At 44.3% G+C, this 19,229-nt stretch overlaps 1 protein-coding gene across 1 annotated transcript in view; it reads left to right on the top strand.

The window, feature by feature from the left end:
- The first annotated feature begins 1,591 nt into the window (after nucleotides 1–1,591).
- Nucleotides 1,592–19,229, top strand: part of LOC142652633 (cathelicidin-1-like) — a 31,900-nt gene continuing 14,262 nt past the window's right edge. The window contains exon 1 of the mRNA XM_075828292.1: nucleotides 1,592–1,780. Within this exon, the coding sequence (XP_075684407.1) occupies nucleotides 1,592–1,780 (189 nt within the window). The remainder of the gene's footprint in view (nucleotides 1,781–19,229) is intronic.

The raw sequence follows: 19,229 nt of genomic DNA, 5'->3' as shown, positions 1-19,229 counted from the left end.
TCTAGACCAAAAGTTCAGCTCCAGACTAAAAGTTCAGCTCCAGACCTAAAGTTCAGCTTAAGTTCTCGGGTTCCTCCACCAGGTCTTTTTTAAATATTGTAGAGGTAATTTAATGCCTCCATAATTGTCACCAATGCGCTCTCCTTAAAACATGGTGGTGAGCGCCGGAGTTGAGAAACATTGATCTGGACCCGACAATCCAAGCACTAGTCATCTAATATCGAGTTGGCAAGTCTCTCAGAAGTCGGTTGGGTAGTCATGATGTTGAGAGACATACAATTATCAAGATTATAAGGTTATTGAGGTCAGGGAGAGACCATCTGGATACGATGACCACCAACATCCCCTTCTGGCCTCTTTATAGGGTCTTCATGTGACCATACATATCGACTATTATGAGCCGAGTCAACAACTGTCGAAAGCGGAAATTCAAGCCTCTTTTCTTTGATTCTGGAACCAAACGGCTGGATCCACTTTTGAAGTCCTTGCAGAGTCTTTGCCTTTTAGGCTTTTGTTGGATTTTTTTAGTGCAAGTTGCAATCTTCGTATGAAAAGTTCAGCAACTCAAATGGATGACACCATTGCTTGACTTTGTCTTGAAGGGGTTGTCCAATTTCGAAAATGCCATTTTTTTTTAGATAAAACTTGACTATGAACTGATCACAGAGTGTTCTTCTACTGAGATCCCCAACAATCAGCTGTAATCTACCTGAGAACTAAGCAGCAAGCAGCGCCCCCACAGGGGAAAATGAAGAATTACACAGACTGTCCATGCGCCACATGATCATGCTGAGTCCTCCAAAGTCAGAGACGCTCTTTGTAGTCACTCTTCACCCTAGTTAATTGATAGGGGTCCTGAAATGAAGATCTCCATATATTAACCTAAAATGTACTAAAAGGGTATTTGAAAATGGGGATCCTAAACCCGACAACCGTCATAGCAGCAGATTATATTCTACTTTGATTATTTTTAACAAACATAAGGGAGTGCTGTATGATTAACGATGGCAAAACCAGGGCTCCACTGACCTTGCGCCCCTGTCCTCTGCTGTATGTGTCCGCCCTGCTGCAATGTAAAGCATGGAGGAAGGAATAGAGCAGTAGCCGGAAAATAGATAGATTTCAAATAGCTCTAATGGTGCAGAGCTGTAGTGTAAAGAATGGGGAAGTGTCAGAACCACTGCTTGAGCCTACTATGAGATAGGAGGGGGATTTCAGACTACCTCATAGATACCAATAGATATTGCAGCTTTGCTGGAGTCACTGATCACAGCTGTGCCCAAAAAAAGAAGAGCCAAAATATAATAGCAGGCGCACGTTACCAATGACTTATGTAGAACATCCACTTTTAGCCTCTCATGCTCCTCAGGTGTCTCATACGTGGTGATCTATACACAGAGGATAATAGATGAAGACAAGGAAACGGTCTAATTACCTGCAGAATATTAATGACATTACTGCTGCACGTGCCATGTAGGAGACTTATATCTGGACTGAGCATCTGCAGGGTTTAGTCTTCCGTCAGCGTGGACTCATTGTGACGTGCAGGTATCAGAGCTCTGCCACACGTACTGCAGCAGGTGCTGAGACCATGGCCGCCTGGTTCCTCTCCGCTGCGTTATTAGCCGCAGCCGCATTACAAACCGCAGGACGCGCGCTTCCACCACCGACCAGCAGCAGCGACTCACAGCGAGGGGTTTATATCTCGGAGGCTACTGCCCTCTACAACACTGAATCTGATGGAGAAGTAGTCTATGAACTTCTGGCTGTGCCCCCTGAGGTGAGCAGCACATTCTAACTTGTACTTTTATAGGTTTGTTCACCAGTAATGTGCGGTATTGTGGATTATACTGGGGTACAAGGACCAGATCTCCATAAGATAAAGGAACTCCCAGTAATTGGTCCTCAATTCTCCTCTTATATGAGGATGGAAAGACTTGTTATTGAGGGCACTCTACTAGCTGTATTATTATTGAGGTCACTCTACTAGCAGTATTATTATTGAGGGCACTCTACTAGCAGTATTATTATTGAAGGCACTCTACTAGCAGTATTATTATTGAAGGCACTCTACTAGCAGTATTATTATTGAGGGCACTCTACTAGCAGTATAGTTATTGAGGGCACTCTACTAGCAGTATTATTATTGAGGGCACTCTACTAGCAGTACTGTTATTGAGGGCACTCTACTAGCAGTATTATTATTGAAGGCACTCTACTAGCAGTATTATTATTGAGGGCACTCTACTAGCAGTATAGTTATTGAGGGCACTCTACTAGCAGTATTATTATTGAGGGCACTCTACTAGCAGTATAGTTATTGAGGGCACTCTACTAGCAGTATAGTTATTGAGGGCACTCTACTAGCAGTACTGTTATTGAGGGCACTCTACCAGCAGGACTGTTATTGAGGGCACTCTACTAGCTGTATTATTATTGAGGGCACTCTACTAGCAGGACTGTTATTGAGGGCACTCTACTAGCAGTATTATTATTGAGGGCACTTTACTAGCAGTACTGTTATGGAGGGCACTCTACTAGCAGTATTGTTATTGAGAGCACTCTACTATCAGTATTATTATTGAGGGCACTCTACTAGCAGTATTATTATTGAGGGCACTCTACTAGCAGTACTGTTATTGAGGGCACTCTACTAGCAGTATTATTATTGAGGGCACTCTACTAGCAGGACTGTTATTGAGGGCACTCTACTAGCTGTATTATTATTGAGGTCACTCTACTAGCAGGACTGTTATTGAGGGCACTCTACTAGCAGTATTATATTGAGGGCACTCTACTAGCAGTACTGTTATTGAGGGCACTCTACTAGCAGTACTGTTATTGAGGGCACTCTACTAGCAGTATTGTTATTGAGGGCACTCTACTAGCAGTATTATTATTGAGGGCACTCTACTAGCAGGACTGTTATTGAGGGCACTCTACTAGCAGTATTGTTATTGAGGGCACTCTACTAGCAGTATTATTATTGAGGGCACTCTACCAGCAGGACTGTTATTGGGGGCACTCTACTAGCTGTATTATTATTGAGGGCACTCTACTAGCAGGACTGTTATTGAGGGCACTCTACTAGCAGTATTATTATTGAGGGCACTCTACTAGCAGTACTGTTATTGAGGACACTCTACTAGCAGTACTGTTATTGAGGGCACTCTACTAGCAGTATTGTTATTGAGAGCACTCTACTATCAGTATTATTATTGAGGGCACTCTACTAGCAGTATTGTTATTGAGGGCACTCTACTAGCAGTACTGTTATTGAGGGCACTCTACTAGCAGTACTGTTATTGAGGGCACTCTACTAGCAGTATGGTTATTGAGGGCACTCTACTAGCAGTATTATTATTGAGGGCACTCTACTAGCAGGACTGTTATTGAGGGCACTCTACTAGCAGTATTATATTGAGGGCACTCTACTAGCAGTACTGTTATTGAGGGCACTCTACTAGCAGTACTGTTATTGAGGGCACTCTACTAGCAGTATTGTTATTGAGGGCACTCTACTAGCAGTATTATTATTGAGGGCACTCTACTAGCAGGACTGTTATTGAGGGCACTCTACTAGCAGTATTGTTATTGAGGGCACTCTACTAGCAGTATTATTATTGAGGGCACTCTACCAGCAGGACTGTTATTGGGGGCACTCTACTAGCTGTATTATTATTGAGGGCACTCTACTAGCAGGACTGTTATTGAGGGCACTCTACTAGCAGTATTATTATTGAGGGCACTCTACTAGCAGTACTGTTATTGAGGACACTCTACTAGCAGTACTGTTATTGAGGGCACTCTACTAGCAGTATTGTTATTGAGAGCACTCTACTATCAGTATTATTATTGAGGGCACTCTACTAGCAGTATTGTTATTGAGGGCACTCTACTAGCAGTACTGTTATTGAGGGCACTCTACTAGCAGTACTGTTATTGAGGGCACTCTACTAGCAGTATGGTTATTGAGGGCACTCTACTAGCAGTATTATTATTGAGGGCACTCTACTAGCAGGACTGTTATTGAGGGCAATCTACCAGCAGTATTATTATTGAGGGCACTCTACTAGCAGTACTGTTATTGAGGGCACTCTACTAGCAGTATTATTATTGAGGTCACTCTACTAGCAGGACTGTTATTGAGGGCACTCTACTAGCAGTATTATTATTGAGGGCACTCTACTAGCAGTATTATTATTGAGGGCACTCTACTAGCAGTATTATTATTGAGGGCACTCTACTAGCAGGACTGTTATTGAGGGCACTCTACTAGCCGTGTTATTATTGAGGGCACTCTACTAGCAGTACTGTTATTGAGGGCACTCTACTAGCAGTACTGTTATTGAGGGCACTCTACTAGCAGTATTGTTATTGAGGGCACTCTACTAGCAGTATTATTATTGAGGGCACTCTACTAGCAGGACTGTTATTGAGGGCACTCTACTAGCAGTATTGTTATTGAGGGCACTCTACTAGCAGTATTATTATTGAGGGCACTCTACCAGCAGGACTGTTATTGGGGGCACTCTACTAGCTGTATTATTATTGAGGGCACTCTACTAGCAGGACTGTTATTGAGGGCACTCTACTAGCAGTATTATTATTGAGGGCACTCTACTAGCAGTACTGTTATTGAGGACACTCTACTAGCAGTACTGTTATTGAGGGCACTCTACTAGCAGTATTGTTATTGAGAGCACTCTACTATCAGTATTATTATTGAGGGCACTCTACATAGTTACATAGTTACATAGTTACATAGTTAGTACGGCTGAAAAAAGACACATGTCCATCAAGTTCAACCAAGGGAAGGGAAAAGGGAAGGAAAAATTTCTACACATAGGAGCTAATATTTTTTTGTTCAAGGAAATTATCTAACCCTTTTTTAAAGCCATCTACTGTCCCTGCTGTGACGGCTCCTGCGGTGTCTCCTGTCCCTGCTGTGACGGCTCCTGCGGTAGGCTATTCCATAAATTCACAGTTCTCACTGTAAAGAAGCCTTGTCGCCTCTGCAGCTTGAACCTTTTTTTCTCCAGACGGAGGGAGCGCCCCCTTGTTTTTTGAGGGGGTTTTACAAGGAACAGGATTTCACCATATTTTTTGTATGTGCCATTAATATATTTATATAAGTTAATCATGTCCCCCCTTAGTCTTCTTTTTTCAAGGCTAAATAGGTTTAATTCTTTCAATCTTTCCTCATAACTTAAATTCTCCATGCCCCTTATTAGCTTCGTTGCTCTTCTTTGTATTTTTTCCAACTCCAGGGCATCCTTTCTATGAACTGGAGCCCAGAACTGAACTGCATATTCTAGATGAGGCCTCACTAATGCTTTGTAAAGTGGCATTATTACATCCCTGTCCCGCGAGTCCAGGCCTCTTTTAATACACGACAATATCCTGCTGGCCTTTGCAGCAGCTGATTGACACTGCATGCTGTTATTGAGTTTATGATTTACAAGTACACCCAGATCCTTCTCAACAAGTGAATCCGCCAGTGTAGCTCCCCCTAGGACATATGATGCATGCAGGTTTTTCGTACCCAGGTGCATAACTTTACATTTATCTACATTAAACTTCATTTGCCAAGTGGACGCCCAAACACTTAGTTTGTTTAAATCTGCCTGTAATTCATGAACATCTTCCATAGTCTGAACTATATTACATAGCTTGGTGTCATCTGCAAAAATAGAAATAGTGCTATTAATCCCATCCTCTATATCATTAATAAATAAGTTGAATAATAGTGGTCCCAGCACTGAACCCTGGGGTCACCACTAATAACCGGGGACCATTCAGAGTAGGAATCATTGACCACAACTCTTTGGATACGTCCTTGAGCCAATTCTCAATCCAATTACAAACTATATTTTCTAAACCTATAGTCCTTAATTTACCCATTAGGCGTCTATGGGGGACAGTGTCAAATGCCTTTGCAAAGTCCAAAAACACTAAATCCACAGCGGCCCCTCTGTCTAGACTTCTGCTTACCTCTCATATAAACACTAAATCCACAGCGGCCCCTCTGTCTAGTCTTCTGCTCACCTCTTCATAAAAACAGATTAGGTTAGTTTGACAACTTCTGTCCTTAGTAAAACCATGCTGTCTGTCACTTATAATGCTATTTATTGTCACATAATCCTGTATATAGTCCCTCAATAGCCCCTCAAACATTTTCCCCACGATGGATGTTAAGCTTACTGGTCTATAATTACCCGGGGAAGACCTAGAGCCCTTTTTGAAAATAGGCACCACATTTGCCCTGCGCCAGTCCCTTGGCACTATACCAGTCACTAGAGATTCTCTGAATATTATGAAAAGGGGGACAGAAATAACTGAACTAAGCTCTTTAAGAATTCTAGGGTGTAACCCATCTGGTCCCGGAGCCTTGTGCACATTTATTTTATTTAATTTAGCTTGGACCATCTCTACATTCATCCAATTCAGTATATCAACTGATATATTAACAGCACTGGCACCGGCTACATCAGCTCCTCAGCACTGGCACCGGCTACATCAGCTCCTCAGCACTGGCACCGGCTACATCAGCTGCTCTTTCTTCAGTTGTATATACAGAGCTAAAGAACCCATTTAGTAACTCTGCCTTCTCTTGATCCCCTGTGACCAACTCCCCATTACCATTATCTAGGGGTCCTACATGTTCAGACCTTGGCTTTTTTGCATTTATATGCTTGAAGAATTTTTTAGGATTTGTTTTACTATCCTTGGCCACCTGCCTTTCATTTTGTATTTTTGCTGATTTTATTACATTTTTACAGATTTTATTAAGCTCTTTATATTTTACAAAGGCTACAGCTGTACCCTCAGATTTGTATTTTTTAAATGCCCTTTTTTTGTCGTGTATTGCCCCTTTCACAGAAGGTGTAAGCCATGTGGGGTTTAATTTGAGTCGTTTATACTTATTACCTGTAGGAATAAATTTTGCACTATAATAACTCAAAGTAGATTTGAAAATCTCCCATTTATCATTTGTTCCATTATTTGACATTAGTTCTTCCCAGTCTATATCCTGAATTGCCGCCTCATCCTGGGGAAATTGGCTTTCTTAAAATTAAATGTTTTTGCCCTCCCAGCCTGCGTTTGTTTTTTACAGTATAGGTAAAATGTAACTATATTATGATCACTGTTACCGAGGTTTTCACGAACATTGACATTCCCAACAAGATCTGCATTATTAGAAATGACCAGATCCAACAGAGCTTCACCTCTAGTCGGGTCTTCCACAAACTGGCCCATAAAATTTTCCTGCAACAGGTTGAGGAAATGTCTCCCCTTTGCAGTTGAAGCCGAACCATGACACCAATTAATATCGCGGAAATTAAAATCTCCCATTATCACTACAGTACCCGCCTGTGCAGCCCACTCCATCTGTTTATATATCTGACCTTCCATCTCCTCAGTTATATTGGGGGGTCTATAGATTACACCAAAAGTAATTTTTTCAGTGTTTACCTCCCTTTCTAGTTCCACCCACAAGGTTTCAACCTCCTCACAGTCTTCACCCACTATTGTCTCTTTCACACTCGCCTTCATATCACTTCTCACATACAGACATACACCACCACCTTTCCTATTTGTCCTGTCTTTACGAAAAAGTGTAAAACCCTGTAGATTTACAGCCCAGTCATGTGAAGAGTCCAGCCATGTTTCAGCAACACCAACTATATCTATATTTTCTTCCAGTATCAAGGCCTCCAGCTCCCCCATTTTGCTTGCTAGACTTCTGGCATTTGTGAACATACACTTTAACTTGCCTGTCAGTTTTTCACTTTTATTATCAGAAATGTGATTTGACATTAATCGGTCCTTTTTATTTACACTGATGTTTTGTAACGAAAGGATCTCCTTATCCTGTTGTCCAGTCCTCTCCCCACATTCTGTTTCTCCCCCCACCAATATAGTCTGACCCCTCTCTAACCTGGCTACCCCTTTTTTTTCTACATTGACCTCCCTCCTCAGCCCTAGTTTAAATACTCCGCCACCCCAGCTAGAATTCTCTCCCCCAGCACAGCGGACCCCCTTCCATTTAGGTGCAAATCATCTGCAGAATACAGTTTGTACCCCAATGAAAAGTCAGCCCAGTGCTCTAGGAACCCAAATCCTTCTCCTCTACACCAAGACTTCAGCCATGCATTTAACTCCCTGAGCTCCCGCTGTCTTTCCTGTGATGCGCATGGCACAGGCAGTATTCCTGAGAATACAACCTTGGAGGTCCTTCCCTTCAGCTTGTAGCCTAGTTCTTTAAAATTATTCTTAAGGCTCCTCCACCTACCATTTATTCTGTCGTTGGTACCGACATGGACCACGACAGCTGGATCATCACCAGCCCCTCCCAGCAATTTGTCCACCCGTTCCACCACATGCCGAACCCTGGCACCAGGGAGACAGCAAACCATTCGGTTGAGGTGGTCTTGGCGACAAATAATTCTATCCGTCTTCCTGATTATAGACTCCCCTACAACTATCAATTGTCTTGGCTTACCTGCATTACCATCCCGCCGACTACTAGCTGGGCTGTTCTCCCGGCTGTTAGGGAGATCAGTATCCACTAGGGCTGCCATTTCTGAGACTGACACCCTCGCATCATCACCCAACCTGGCAATTTTGCTTGGAATGCCAGAAACCGGATCGGCCTTCCTTGTCTTTGACCCCTTTCTACTGCCCCTAACTACATTAACCCAGCTACTTACCTGATCCTGCTCACCCATGTCTTCACCCTCCAGTTCTAACCCACTAACTGCATGCTCTGTGAGCAGCAAGCTCCGCTCAAAATTGTCTATCCTCCTCAGTGTTGCATTCTGCTCCTCCAGATCTCTAATACGAGCTTCCAGGTGAACAACATGCTCACATCTGCCACAGAGATATTCACCCTGGAACTCCGGCTCCAGTCGTGTATACATATGACAAACTGTGCACTGAAGAAAACCTCCAATCTTGCTATCCATTATCCAAGTTACACCAAAACAGCGAACAATTGTCAAAGAAAAGAAGAGTACTTACTGGGGCTTCAACTCCTCTTTTCAACTCCGGTTTTAGAACTCCACTTAGTTCACAAGCCACTTAAACCACCAAGCTCAGAAAGAGCAAGCTCAAAATGAGGTCTGCTGACTAATTTATACCACCTGTGTCCAGTTAACCCCTTCCCCCTCGTCAGCTGCTCAGCTGGAACGAATCTGCAAGGGAAAAAAAAAAAAATTTACAATTTTTTTTTTTTTAAATTGTGTGAGTTTTTGCTATCTTCTATTTGCTAGCAATCAAAACAGATTCACAAACACAGAAATACAGCAACACAATACAGAAGTACAGCAACACAATCCGGTTTTAGAACTCCACTTAGTTCACAAGCCACTTAAACCACCAAGCTCAGAAAGAGCAGTATTGTTATTGAGGGCACTCTACTAGCAGTATTGTTATTGAGGGCACTCTACTAGCAGTACTGTTATTGAGGGCACTCTACTAGCAGGACTGTTATTGAGGGCACTCTACTAGCAGTATTGTTATTGAGAGCACTCTACTAGCAGTATTTTTATTGAGGGCACTCTACTAGCAGTATTGTTATTGAGGGCACTCTACTAGCAGTACTGTTATTGAGGGCACTCTACTAGCAGTACTGTTATTGAGGGCACTCTACTAGCAGGACTGTTATTGAGGGCACTCTACTAGCAGTATTGTTATTGAGAGCACTCTACTAGCAGTATTTTTATTGAGGGCACTCTACTAGCAGTATTGTTATTGAGGGCACTCTACTAGCAGTACTGTTATTGAGCGCACTCTACTAGCAGTACTGTTATTGAGGGCACTCTACTAGCAGTACTGTTATTGAGCGCACTCTACTAGCAGTACTGTTATTGAGGGCACTCTACTAGCAGTACTGTTATTGAGGGCACTCTACTAGCAGTATTGTTATTGAGGGCACTCTACTAGCAGTATTATTATTGAGGGCACTCTACTAACAGTATTGTTATTGCGGCACTCTACTAGCAGTATTATTATTGAGGGCACTCTACTAGCAGTATTATTATTGAGGGCACTCTACTAGCAGTATTATTATTGGGGCACTCTACTAGCAGTATTATTATTGGGGGCACTCTACTAGCAGTACTGTTATTGAGGGCACTCTACTAGCTGTATTATTATTGAGGGCACTCTACTAGCAGGACTGTTATTGAGGGCACTCTACTAGCAGTACTGTTATTGAGGGCACTCTACTAGCAGGACTGTTATTGAGGTCACTCTACTAGCAGTACTGTTATTGAGGGCACTCTACTAGCAGTATTATCATCTGGGGCACTCTACTAGCAGTATTATTATTAAGGGCACCCTACTAGCAGTATTGTTATTGAAGGCACTCTACTAGCAGTATTGTTATTGTGGACACTCTACAAGCAGTATTGTTATTGAGGGCACTCTACTAGCAGTATTATTATTGAGGGCACTCTACTATCAGTATTTTTATTGAGGGCACTCTACTAGCAGTATTATTATTGAGGGCACTCTACTAGCAGTATTATTATTGAGGGCACTCTACTAGCAGTATTATTATTGAGGGCACTCTACTAGCAGTATAGTTATTGAGGGCCCTCTACCAGCAATATTGTTATTGGGGCACTCTACTAGCAGTATGGTTATTGAGGGCACTCTACTAGCAGTACTGTTATTGAGGGCACTCTACTAGCAGTATTATTATTGAGGGCACTCTACTATCAGTATTATTATTGAGGGCACTCTACTAGCAGTATTATTATTGAGGGCACTCTACTAGCAGTATTATTATTGAGGGCACTCTACTAGCAGTATTATTATTGAGGGCACTCTACTAGCAGTATTATTATTGAGGGCACTCTACTAGCAGTATTGTTATTGAGGGCACTCTACTAGCAGTACTGTTATTGAGGGCACTCTTCTAGCAGTACTGTTATTGAGGGCACTCTACTAGCAGTATAGTTATTGAGGGCACTCTACTAGCAGTACTGTTATTGAGGGCACTCTACTAGCAGTATTGTTATTGAGGGCACTCTACTAGCAGTACTGTTATTGAGGGCACTCTACTAGCAGTACTGTTATTGAGGGCACTCTACTAGCAGTATAGTTATTGAGGGCACTCTACTAGCAGTACTGTTATTGAGGGCACTCTACTAGCATTACTCTTATTGAGGGCACTCTACTTGGTTCATGACCCTCTCCCACATTCTTCTCTGCTTGAGACCCTCTACCTACTCCAAGTAGGAGACGTAGGTGTAACTTAAAGCTCCTGCACCCCAATGAAAAATTTGTAACAGGACCCCCCCACCTACCATGTGCAATTTATAATATCGGCGTCTTCTTATGTGGCAGACAGGTCTTTTGACCCCCTCCGGCACCGGGACCCGGCTATGACTGCTACCTCTATACCTACGGCTCTGTATGAAACCATGTGCAGATTCTCACAGGGTATGTCGCTAGCCACGGGGTATCTACAGCATTGACATTTACCCATGGCTGAGGACAATTTCAGTCTTCCTCAGACTCCAACAGACAATGCAGGAAAACTGGAGTCACAGCAGTCAGAAGGTGGTCCAGCATATCCATAGTTGTTAATATTTATAGAAGGTCAAATCCCTTGTTGAATTAAAGAGTAATTGTATTTAAAAAAAAAAACGTTTCATATCAGAGGTTTTGATCGGTGGGGGTGCGGGTGCTCAGCCCCGTTGAATCTCAGCTGAGAGCTTTGCATCTCGGGCTGTAATCGTCGCTTCTTGTCAGGCTGAAGACGCCTAACGAGGAGCGCCGATCACAACCGAAGTCGCAGGCCACTTACCTGAGACCTTCTGCAATGTCAGTGATCGTGGAGGTCTCAGAGCCCGGACCCCACCGATCACAACGTCTGATATGTCTCACAGTTACTCTTTAGTGTGAGAGAAGCGTCTTATAGAATGGAGTTGGCTGGTAAAGAGAATTTCACACCCGATTTGTGCTCCAGCCAATAGGAAGTCAAACACCCGGATATCAACGAGGTTCTCCAAACATTGACTTAAGCAGATCGGAGACATCGCTAATTCAGTTTCCGGAAAGATTGACAAGAGATTTCCAGGAAAACATAAAATAATAAGGAAAACTCATAAATCTTCAGATAAAGAACAATTCCATCTCCGTGTCGAGTCGACTGCCCGTCCGGCTCGACCGATGCTTCCAATGTAAAATTTGCCAGGAGAAGCGATTTTAATATTTCATGTCCCATTATAGTGTTGCACAATCTTATTATCTCAAGAGTTTCAGCATCATTTCTTCGATCCAGCATCAGATATTCTAGAAATTCTGATTTTGAGGAAGCTTTTGCTCTACCTGCACGCCGTTTGCCACGCTTTTCGCCAGCTTCAATTGAGCGCCGTGGGCAAAAGCGCAGCGAAAAAAGCTTTCTCTACCTCCCATTGATGTCAATGGGAGGTCAGAGACGTAAACGCCCGAAGATAGGGCATGTTGCTTCATCCTCACGTCAGCTGGTTTTACCGCTCGCGGGGAAAAAACACATCCACTTCCCATTGGAATCAATGGGAGGAATTTTCGGTAGTTTTTTGGCGCCTTTTCCGAGGCGGTTTCCGCATCAAAAAACGTGTGAAAAAAATCTGTGTGAACTGACCCTAAGACAGAAATGCTAAATATTTTAAATTCTCACAAGAACAGAAGTCGTAGCTATGTTCCTCAGGGTTCTCTATCTCTACAGTAAAGGGTTACTCACATTTTATCCGATAATCCAGAACCAAGAACTTTAGACGTAAAATCCATCTCTGCTATAAATTGAACTGAAGCGGCTGATTCATGGAGGGATATCCACCGGAGAGTCATTCCTTCATGTCCCACAAGGGTGAATATTACAGAAAACGTCTTTGGTGACACAAGATGTCACAATCCAATCGCTTCTTACACAATGGTACCAATATGTAACTATTTGTGGTCAACCTCTTCGCCGTCTTGGTCATGGGTATTAGATAAAGCCAGCAGAGATGATTCTCTACAACAGTGGTCTCCAATCTGTGGCTCTCCAGCTGTTTCAAAACTGCAACTCCCGGCATGGTTGGCAGCCGCAGTATGCCCATGGTGGTGACGAATTTCATGGTAGTGATACAGTTAATGGTGATCATATTGGTGATGGAGTTGAATGTGTTCATGGCAGTGATAGAGGTGATGGTGGTCATGGTGGTGATGAAGATAATGGTAGTGATAGAGTTGATGGTGGTGATGAAATGATTGGTGGTCATGGTGGTGAAGGAGATCATGGTGGTCATGGTGGTAATGTAGATAATGGTAGTGATAGAGTTGATGGTGGTCATGGGGGTCATAGAGTTCATGGTATTGATTGAGTTGATATGGTCATGGAGTTCATGGTAGTGATAGAGTTAATGGTAATGATGGAATCGATGGTGGTCCTCATGGTGATGAAGTTCATGGTACTAATAGAATTGATGGTGGTGATAGAGTTCATAGTATTTATAGAGCTAATGGTGGTGATGGAGCTGATGGTGGTCGTGGAGTTCTTGCCATTGATAGAGTTGATTCTGGAGATGGAGTTGATGGTAGTGAATGCGTTCATTGTCGTGATGGAGTTCATGGTATTGATAGAGTTTATGGTGATGATGGATTAAATGTAGTTGTTTGTGGTCATGGAGGGGATTGTTAAGATTAAATTGACGAGCATGATGGTGGTCATGGTGGCGATGGTAGCAATAAAGTTGAAGTGGTGATGGTGGTCATGGTGCATTCCAACCATTTTTCTTGGGCCGAATGATAATGTATTACACCTGTGATATAAAGCATTCATGTTATACACCATCATCTCTCATTCCAAAGGGCAATTACACTGTACAATTATTCACTCAGGTCACTTATTCCGGTTCCAGCTGCCTCTGGAAAAATGTGCATAATTTCCCACTTATGTAGGTAAAATATCAAAATACAAAGCCCATCAAAAAGTATGTTTCGTCCATTTCATTCACACCTGTTTTAACTAATGCCTTTAATTCGGCATGACGATATTAGCAGTGGGGTCATATGGGTCATAATGGAAAGCTTAGTGATGGTCAATGTTGCCCTGTCAAAAGATGTTTTTCCAGTCACCTGTGAGTGCCGCCTCTGTGAAGAGGGAACAACCAGGAGCAATGACAGTTCAGTCATAAAGTGATGGCCGCACAAGGCGAGAACGTCTCCAGCATGTCAAAATAATGTGTCCCAAGTACTAAACCTAATATTGACTTTACAATTTTATCTAAAAACAACTGCTCATTGAGAACTTTAAGATATATGATAAAGACTGAAGGACATGCTGAGACCATGGAGCTCCACAGTGGAGCCCGGGTGGAAGATTCAACTTTCTCCATCTCCACTGAGGGTTGTGCATCGTGTGCTCCACCTAAGTGTCCTGAAACAGTTATCAAAGTCCTTCAGGAGATGACGATTGCTCATCAGATGGTGGTTGAGGGCCTGAGGTGTATACGTATATATGCATATAGGGGCGGATTTGGGGACAGGTCAGTCTTGATTGTCTTCGTCTGAGACTTTTTGAAGTTGTTAGGTCCCAGCTGGTGGTTGATAGTTATAAGGCAGTAGTTTTGGACCACCGGGAGTTACATGCCACCGGGTCACCAGCTATGGGCAGTTATAATTGGTTTAACATCTGTTGATGGATAAGAAAAAAAAAAAGTGGCCGACCCCCACTCATTAAAGGAACTGACTTGTCTGAGTCGTTATTGTCTGGGTTATGTGGTCGGCCTGGTTGAGAGAATAGTGGGATGGTGGCTGTTCCCTTCCCAAATACGAGGTGCCAACAGTAACGTTTGGTGGGTGAAGAATAATGACCTCAGCTTGGCTTTTATAGGATTTAGACTGGTACAAACCCTAAAACGCAAACTCATTGAACTTCTTGAACTAAAAATCTGGCCTTGTTACACAACCTTCAGGGCCATGTAGATTTGTAGAATTATAAAATATTCTATCCCATTTGTCTTTACTGGAGGACGTTGGTATTTACCCAAATATGAGACCGACATTATATTAGACTGGGGTTCCTTGGGCTGGAGAACATTCTTCTGGGGGCCTCCTCCATCCCCTTTGATGACATTATAATCATTGTTGTCATCACTGAACCCGCAGGACAGACTATTAATAAGGTCTAACAGGTTATTACTGAATCATCTCATAAACCATAGACCCTGGTGGTCAGTGATTTCTCCAAATGGGGTCGTCTTCTGCTAAAACTTTGGGGCCCATTACTGGGTCAGAGCTCGCACCTGGAGGCTCCTGTGTACTCTGGCGGGCCAGCCTATCTCCGGTTGTGGGTCAGGGGTTCTGTTCATTGATGCCAGTAACAGAGGTGGAGATGTGACTGATAGATATCGGCAATGTGCTCCGTAGGCTTCTGATTCCCCTCCGGAGAGTTGAAACACTGCCCTATTGTAGTGTTGTGAGGACATGATGGGAGGAGTAGTTCAGCAATAGCTGGAGAGCCGTAGGTTGGGGGCGACTGATCATTAGTCATTATATTATCCCCTTATGTTCCACATATTATCTTCCTGCTCCCGTTTCTTTATTGATAATGACACGTGGGTGCGCTGACGGCTTCATTGTCGTAACCTCGAGATTTCCTGCCGTTGGATTCTTCTTCGTTAAACATTTCCTTAAAACTCTCGAAATTCTCCAGAACTCGTCCCGCACTGATTACAAGAAGAATGTTTGGTTATTGGGCAATTCTGCAATATATAAAGCTGAGTGCTTCAAACACAATCCTGCAGACGGTGCACAGGGGGGAGGACAGGAGGACAGTCCGAGCTGAGATCCACCCAAGACACTGCACAGTCAGGGGGTGCTCTGAGCTGAGATACACCCAAGACACTGCACAGTCAGGGGGCGCTCTGAGCTGAGATACACCCAAGACACTGCACAGTCAGGGGGCGCTCTGAACTGAGATACACCCAAGACACTGCACAGTCAGGGGGCGCTCTGAGCTGAGATACACCCAAGACACTGCACAGTCAGGTGGCGCTCTGAGCTGAGATACACCCAAGACACTGCCCAGTCAGGGGGCGCTCTGAGCTGAGATACACCCAAGACGCTGCACAGTCAGGGGGCGCTCTGAGCTGAGATACACCCAAGACACTGCACAGTCAGGGGGCACACTGAGCTGAGATACACTCAAGACACTGCACAGTCAGGGGGTGCTCTGAGCTGAGATACACCCAAGACACTGCACAGTCAGGGGGCGCTCTGAACTGAGATACACCCAAGACACTGCACAGTCAGGGGGCGCTCTGAACTGAGATACGCCCAAGACACTGCACAGTCAGGGGGCGCTCTGAGCTGAGATACACCCAAGACACTGCACAGTCAGGGGACACACTGAGCTGAGATACACCCAAAACACTGCACAGTCAGGGGGCACTCAGAGCTGAGATACACGCAAGACACTGCACAGTCAGGGGGCGGTCTGGGCTGAGATACACCCAAGACACTGCACAGTCAGGGGGCGCTCTGAGCTGAGATACACCCAAAACACTGCACAGTCAGGGGGCGCTCTGAGCTGAGATACACCCAAGACACTGCACAGTCAGGGGTCACTCTGAGATGAGATACACCCAAGACACTGCACAGTCAGGGGGCGCTCTGAGCTGAGATCCACCCAAGACACTGAACAGTCAGGGGGCGCTCTGAGCTTAGATATGCCCAAGACATTGCACAGTCAGGGGGCACTCTGAGCTGAGATACACGCAAGACACTGCACAGTCAGGGTTGCACTCTGAGATGAGATACACCCAAGACACTGCATAGTCAGGGGGCACTATGAGCTGAGATCCACCCAAGACACTGCACAGTCAGGGGGCGCTCTGAGCTGAGATACACCCAAGACACTGCACAGTCAGGGGGCGCTCTGAGCTGATATATGCCCAAGACACTGCACAGTCAGGGGGCTCTCTGAGCTGATACACCCAAGACACTGCACAGTCAGGGGGTGCTCTGAGATGAGATACACCCAAGACACTGCACAGTCAGGGGGCACTCTGAGCTGAGATACACGCAAGACACTGCACAGTCAGGGTTGCGCTCTGAGCTGAGATACATACACCCAAGACACTGCACAGTCAGGGGGCGCGCTGAGCTGAGATACACCCAAGACACTGCACAGTCAGGGGGCTCTCTGAGCTGAGATACACCCAAGACACTGCACAGTCAGGGGGCGCTCTGAGCTGAGATACACCCAAGACACTGCACAGTTAGGTCGCGCTCTGAGCTGAGATACACCCAAGACACTGCACAGTCAGGGGATGCTCTGAGCTGAGATACACCCAAGACACTGCACAGTCAGGGGATGGTCTGAGCTGAGATACACCCAAGACACTGCACAGTTAGGTCGCGCTCTGAGCTGAGATACACCCAAGACACTGCACAGTCAGGGGATGGTCTGAGCTGAGATGCACTCTGGTCTGTTCACAGGGGAGAGATATATATATATATATGCAAAAAAAATGGAGCTTGTAGTCTTGTTTTGAACTACTGGATTGTCCTCCATTGGATGTTAGCAACGCTATTTTATGAAGCTCCATTTTTTGCATATATATATATATACCCAGCGGTTCCCCTATTCAGGTGGCCGGTTCTTCTAACCCAGCTGCAGCTTCATCCTATACATCTGTACCATTGTTGTGCTTGTTGCAGCACAACAACTATAGGTGAGCAGTTATCATTTCATATTGTCTTGTTCTACCTTTACCAAATGTGACCTGCACCATGTTGGCGCCTGTGTTTTTTAACTCTTTCCACAGGGGAGAGAGACTGAGGAATAGTCCAGGCTGAGTATCCTCATAGAGAAGACAGTGCAGGCTTAGATACAAGACATTGCACAGAGGGAAGAAAAGGAGGGATAGTCCAGGCTGAGATACCTTCAAGCCATTGGAGAAACGGAGGGGCAGTACAGGCTTAGATACACTACAGCCAAGGCATTGAGTAGAGAAACGGAGGAACAATCCAGACCTAGATACCCCCACTCATTGCACATAGAGAGAGATGGGGACTGTGCTACGTTAGATACACATAGTGCACATACAATGGTGAGACAGAGAGATAGTGCAGGCTTAGATACACCTAAGTCAGTGCACATATTAGTGATGACAGTGCGATACTGCGGGCTTAGATACAACCAACTCTGTGCACATATTAGGGGTGGCTGTCACCCCCGCCGCAGGTAATCTCCCAGCACATAGAACCATCTCTGACTGGAGAAGGACCCGTCCAGACTTCTGTAAATAAAGCTTGATCATGGAAAAATGAAAGGTTCTGTAACTTTCTGTTCTGTGTTTAAATTCTTTTCAATTTCCACGATCTCTGCTTGCTGTCAGTAACTGGGAACATACTTGTCCTGATTTTGTAACAGGTGAATGGCTTGTTACAATGTATCAAACAATGTATAATGTAACGCCCCCAGCAGCTGTGTCAGTTAGATGTGGATGGGTTTTCAGCCTTTGGATGTAATAATCAATGTTCCCATTCACTGACAGGAAGCAGAGATCCGTCTGTATTCAGGCTCTGTTGACTTCTAGGGGACAATGTACCATGTTCCTCCTCAGACTGTTATCAGGTGTTGGTTTATAGAGCAAAAGTTAATAGTGATTACGTCCTACTTCAATGGGTTCTGGTTTGGGGGTCCCCCCTGAGATAATTGTGGGGGTCCTTCTGTGATGACTGCTGGGACTTTGTGTAACTAAGAGCATCATATAAAGTTGTGATAAAAAAAATTCCATTGATGTCTATGGACAATGAACGCCGCTTATCTCCAACCTGGGGGTCGCCAGTTATTGCAATACTACAATTCTCCTTATGCCCTGATCATGCTGGGAGTTGTAGTTTTGCAACAACTGAAGAGCCGTGGGTTGAGGAAAACTGGTCTAGATCATTTAGTGAAAAGGGGGTGTCCACAAAAAGAATCCCCGTAATTATTTCTAGAAGGTGTTTTATTGTATTTCATTTATCCTTTCCCATAATTATCACTTGCCGGTCCAGTCTTAGGCCTCATGCACACGACCGTAGTGTTTTTCTGGTCCGCAAATTCCAGGACTGTGTTCCGTGAAATGTCCTCCGCAGTTCATCCGTATGTAATCCGCAAAATGAAAAAAAAAAAGCCTAGGTAAAACAGGATGACGACAGAACTCATTCCCGCTCGTCGCCTAGCAACACTTCCGCAAATC

The sequence above is a fragment of the Rhinoderma darwinii genome, chromosome 5, assembly GCF_050947455.1.
Source record: "Rhinoderma darwinii isolate aRhiDar2 chromosome 5, aRhiDar2.hap1, whole genome shotgun sequence".
In the NCBI taxonomy this organism is placed as follows: domain Eukaryota; kingdom Metazoa; phylum Chordata; class Amphibia; order Anura; family Rhinodermatidae; genus Rhinoderma; species Rhinoderma darwinii.
Note: the sequence above shows the minus strand (reverse complement) of the source record. Positions and strands in the feature narration are given on the sequence as shown.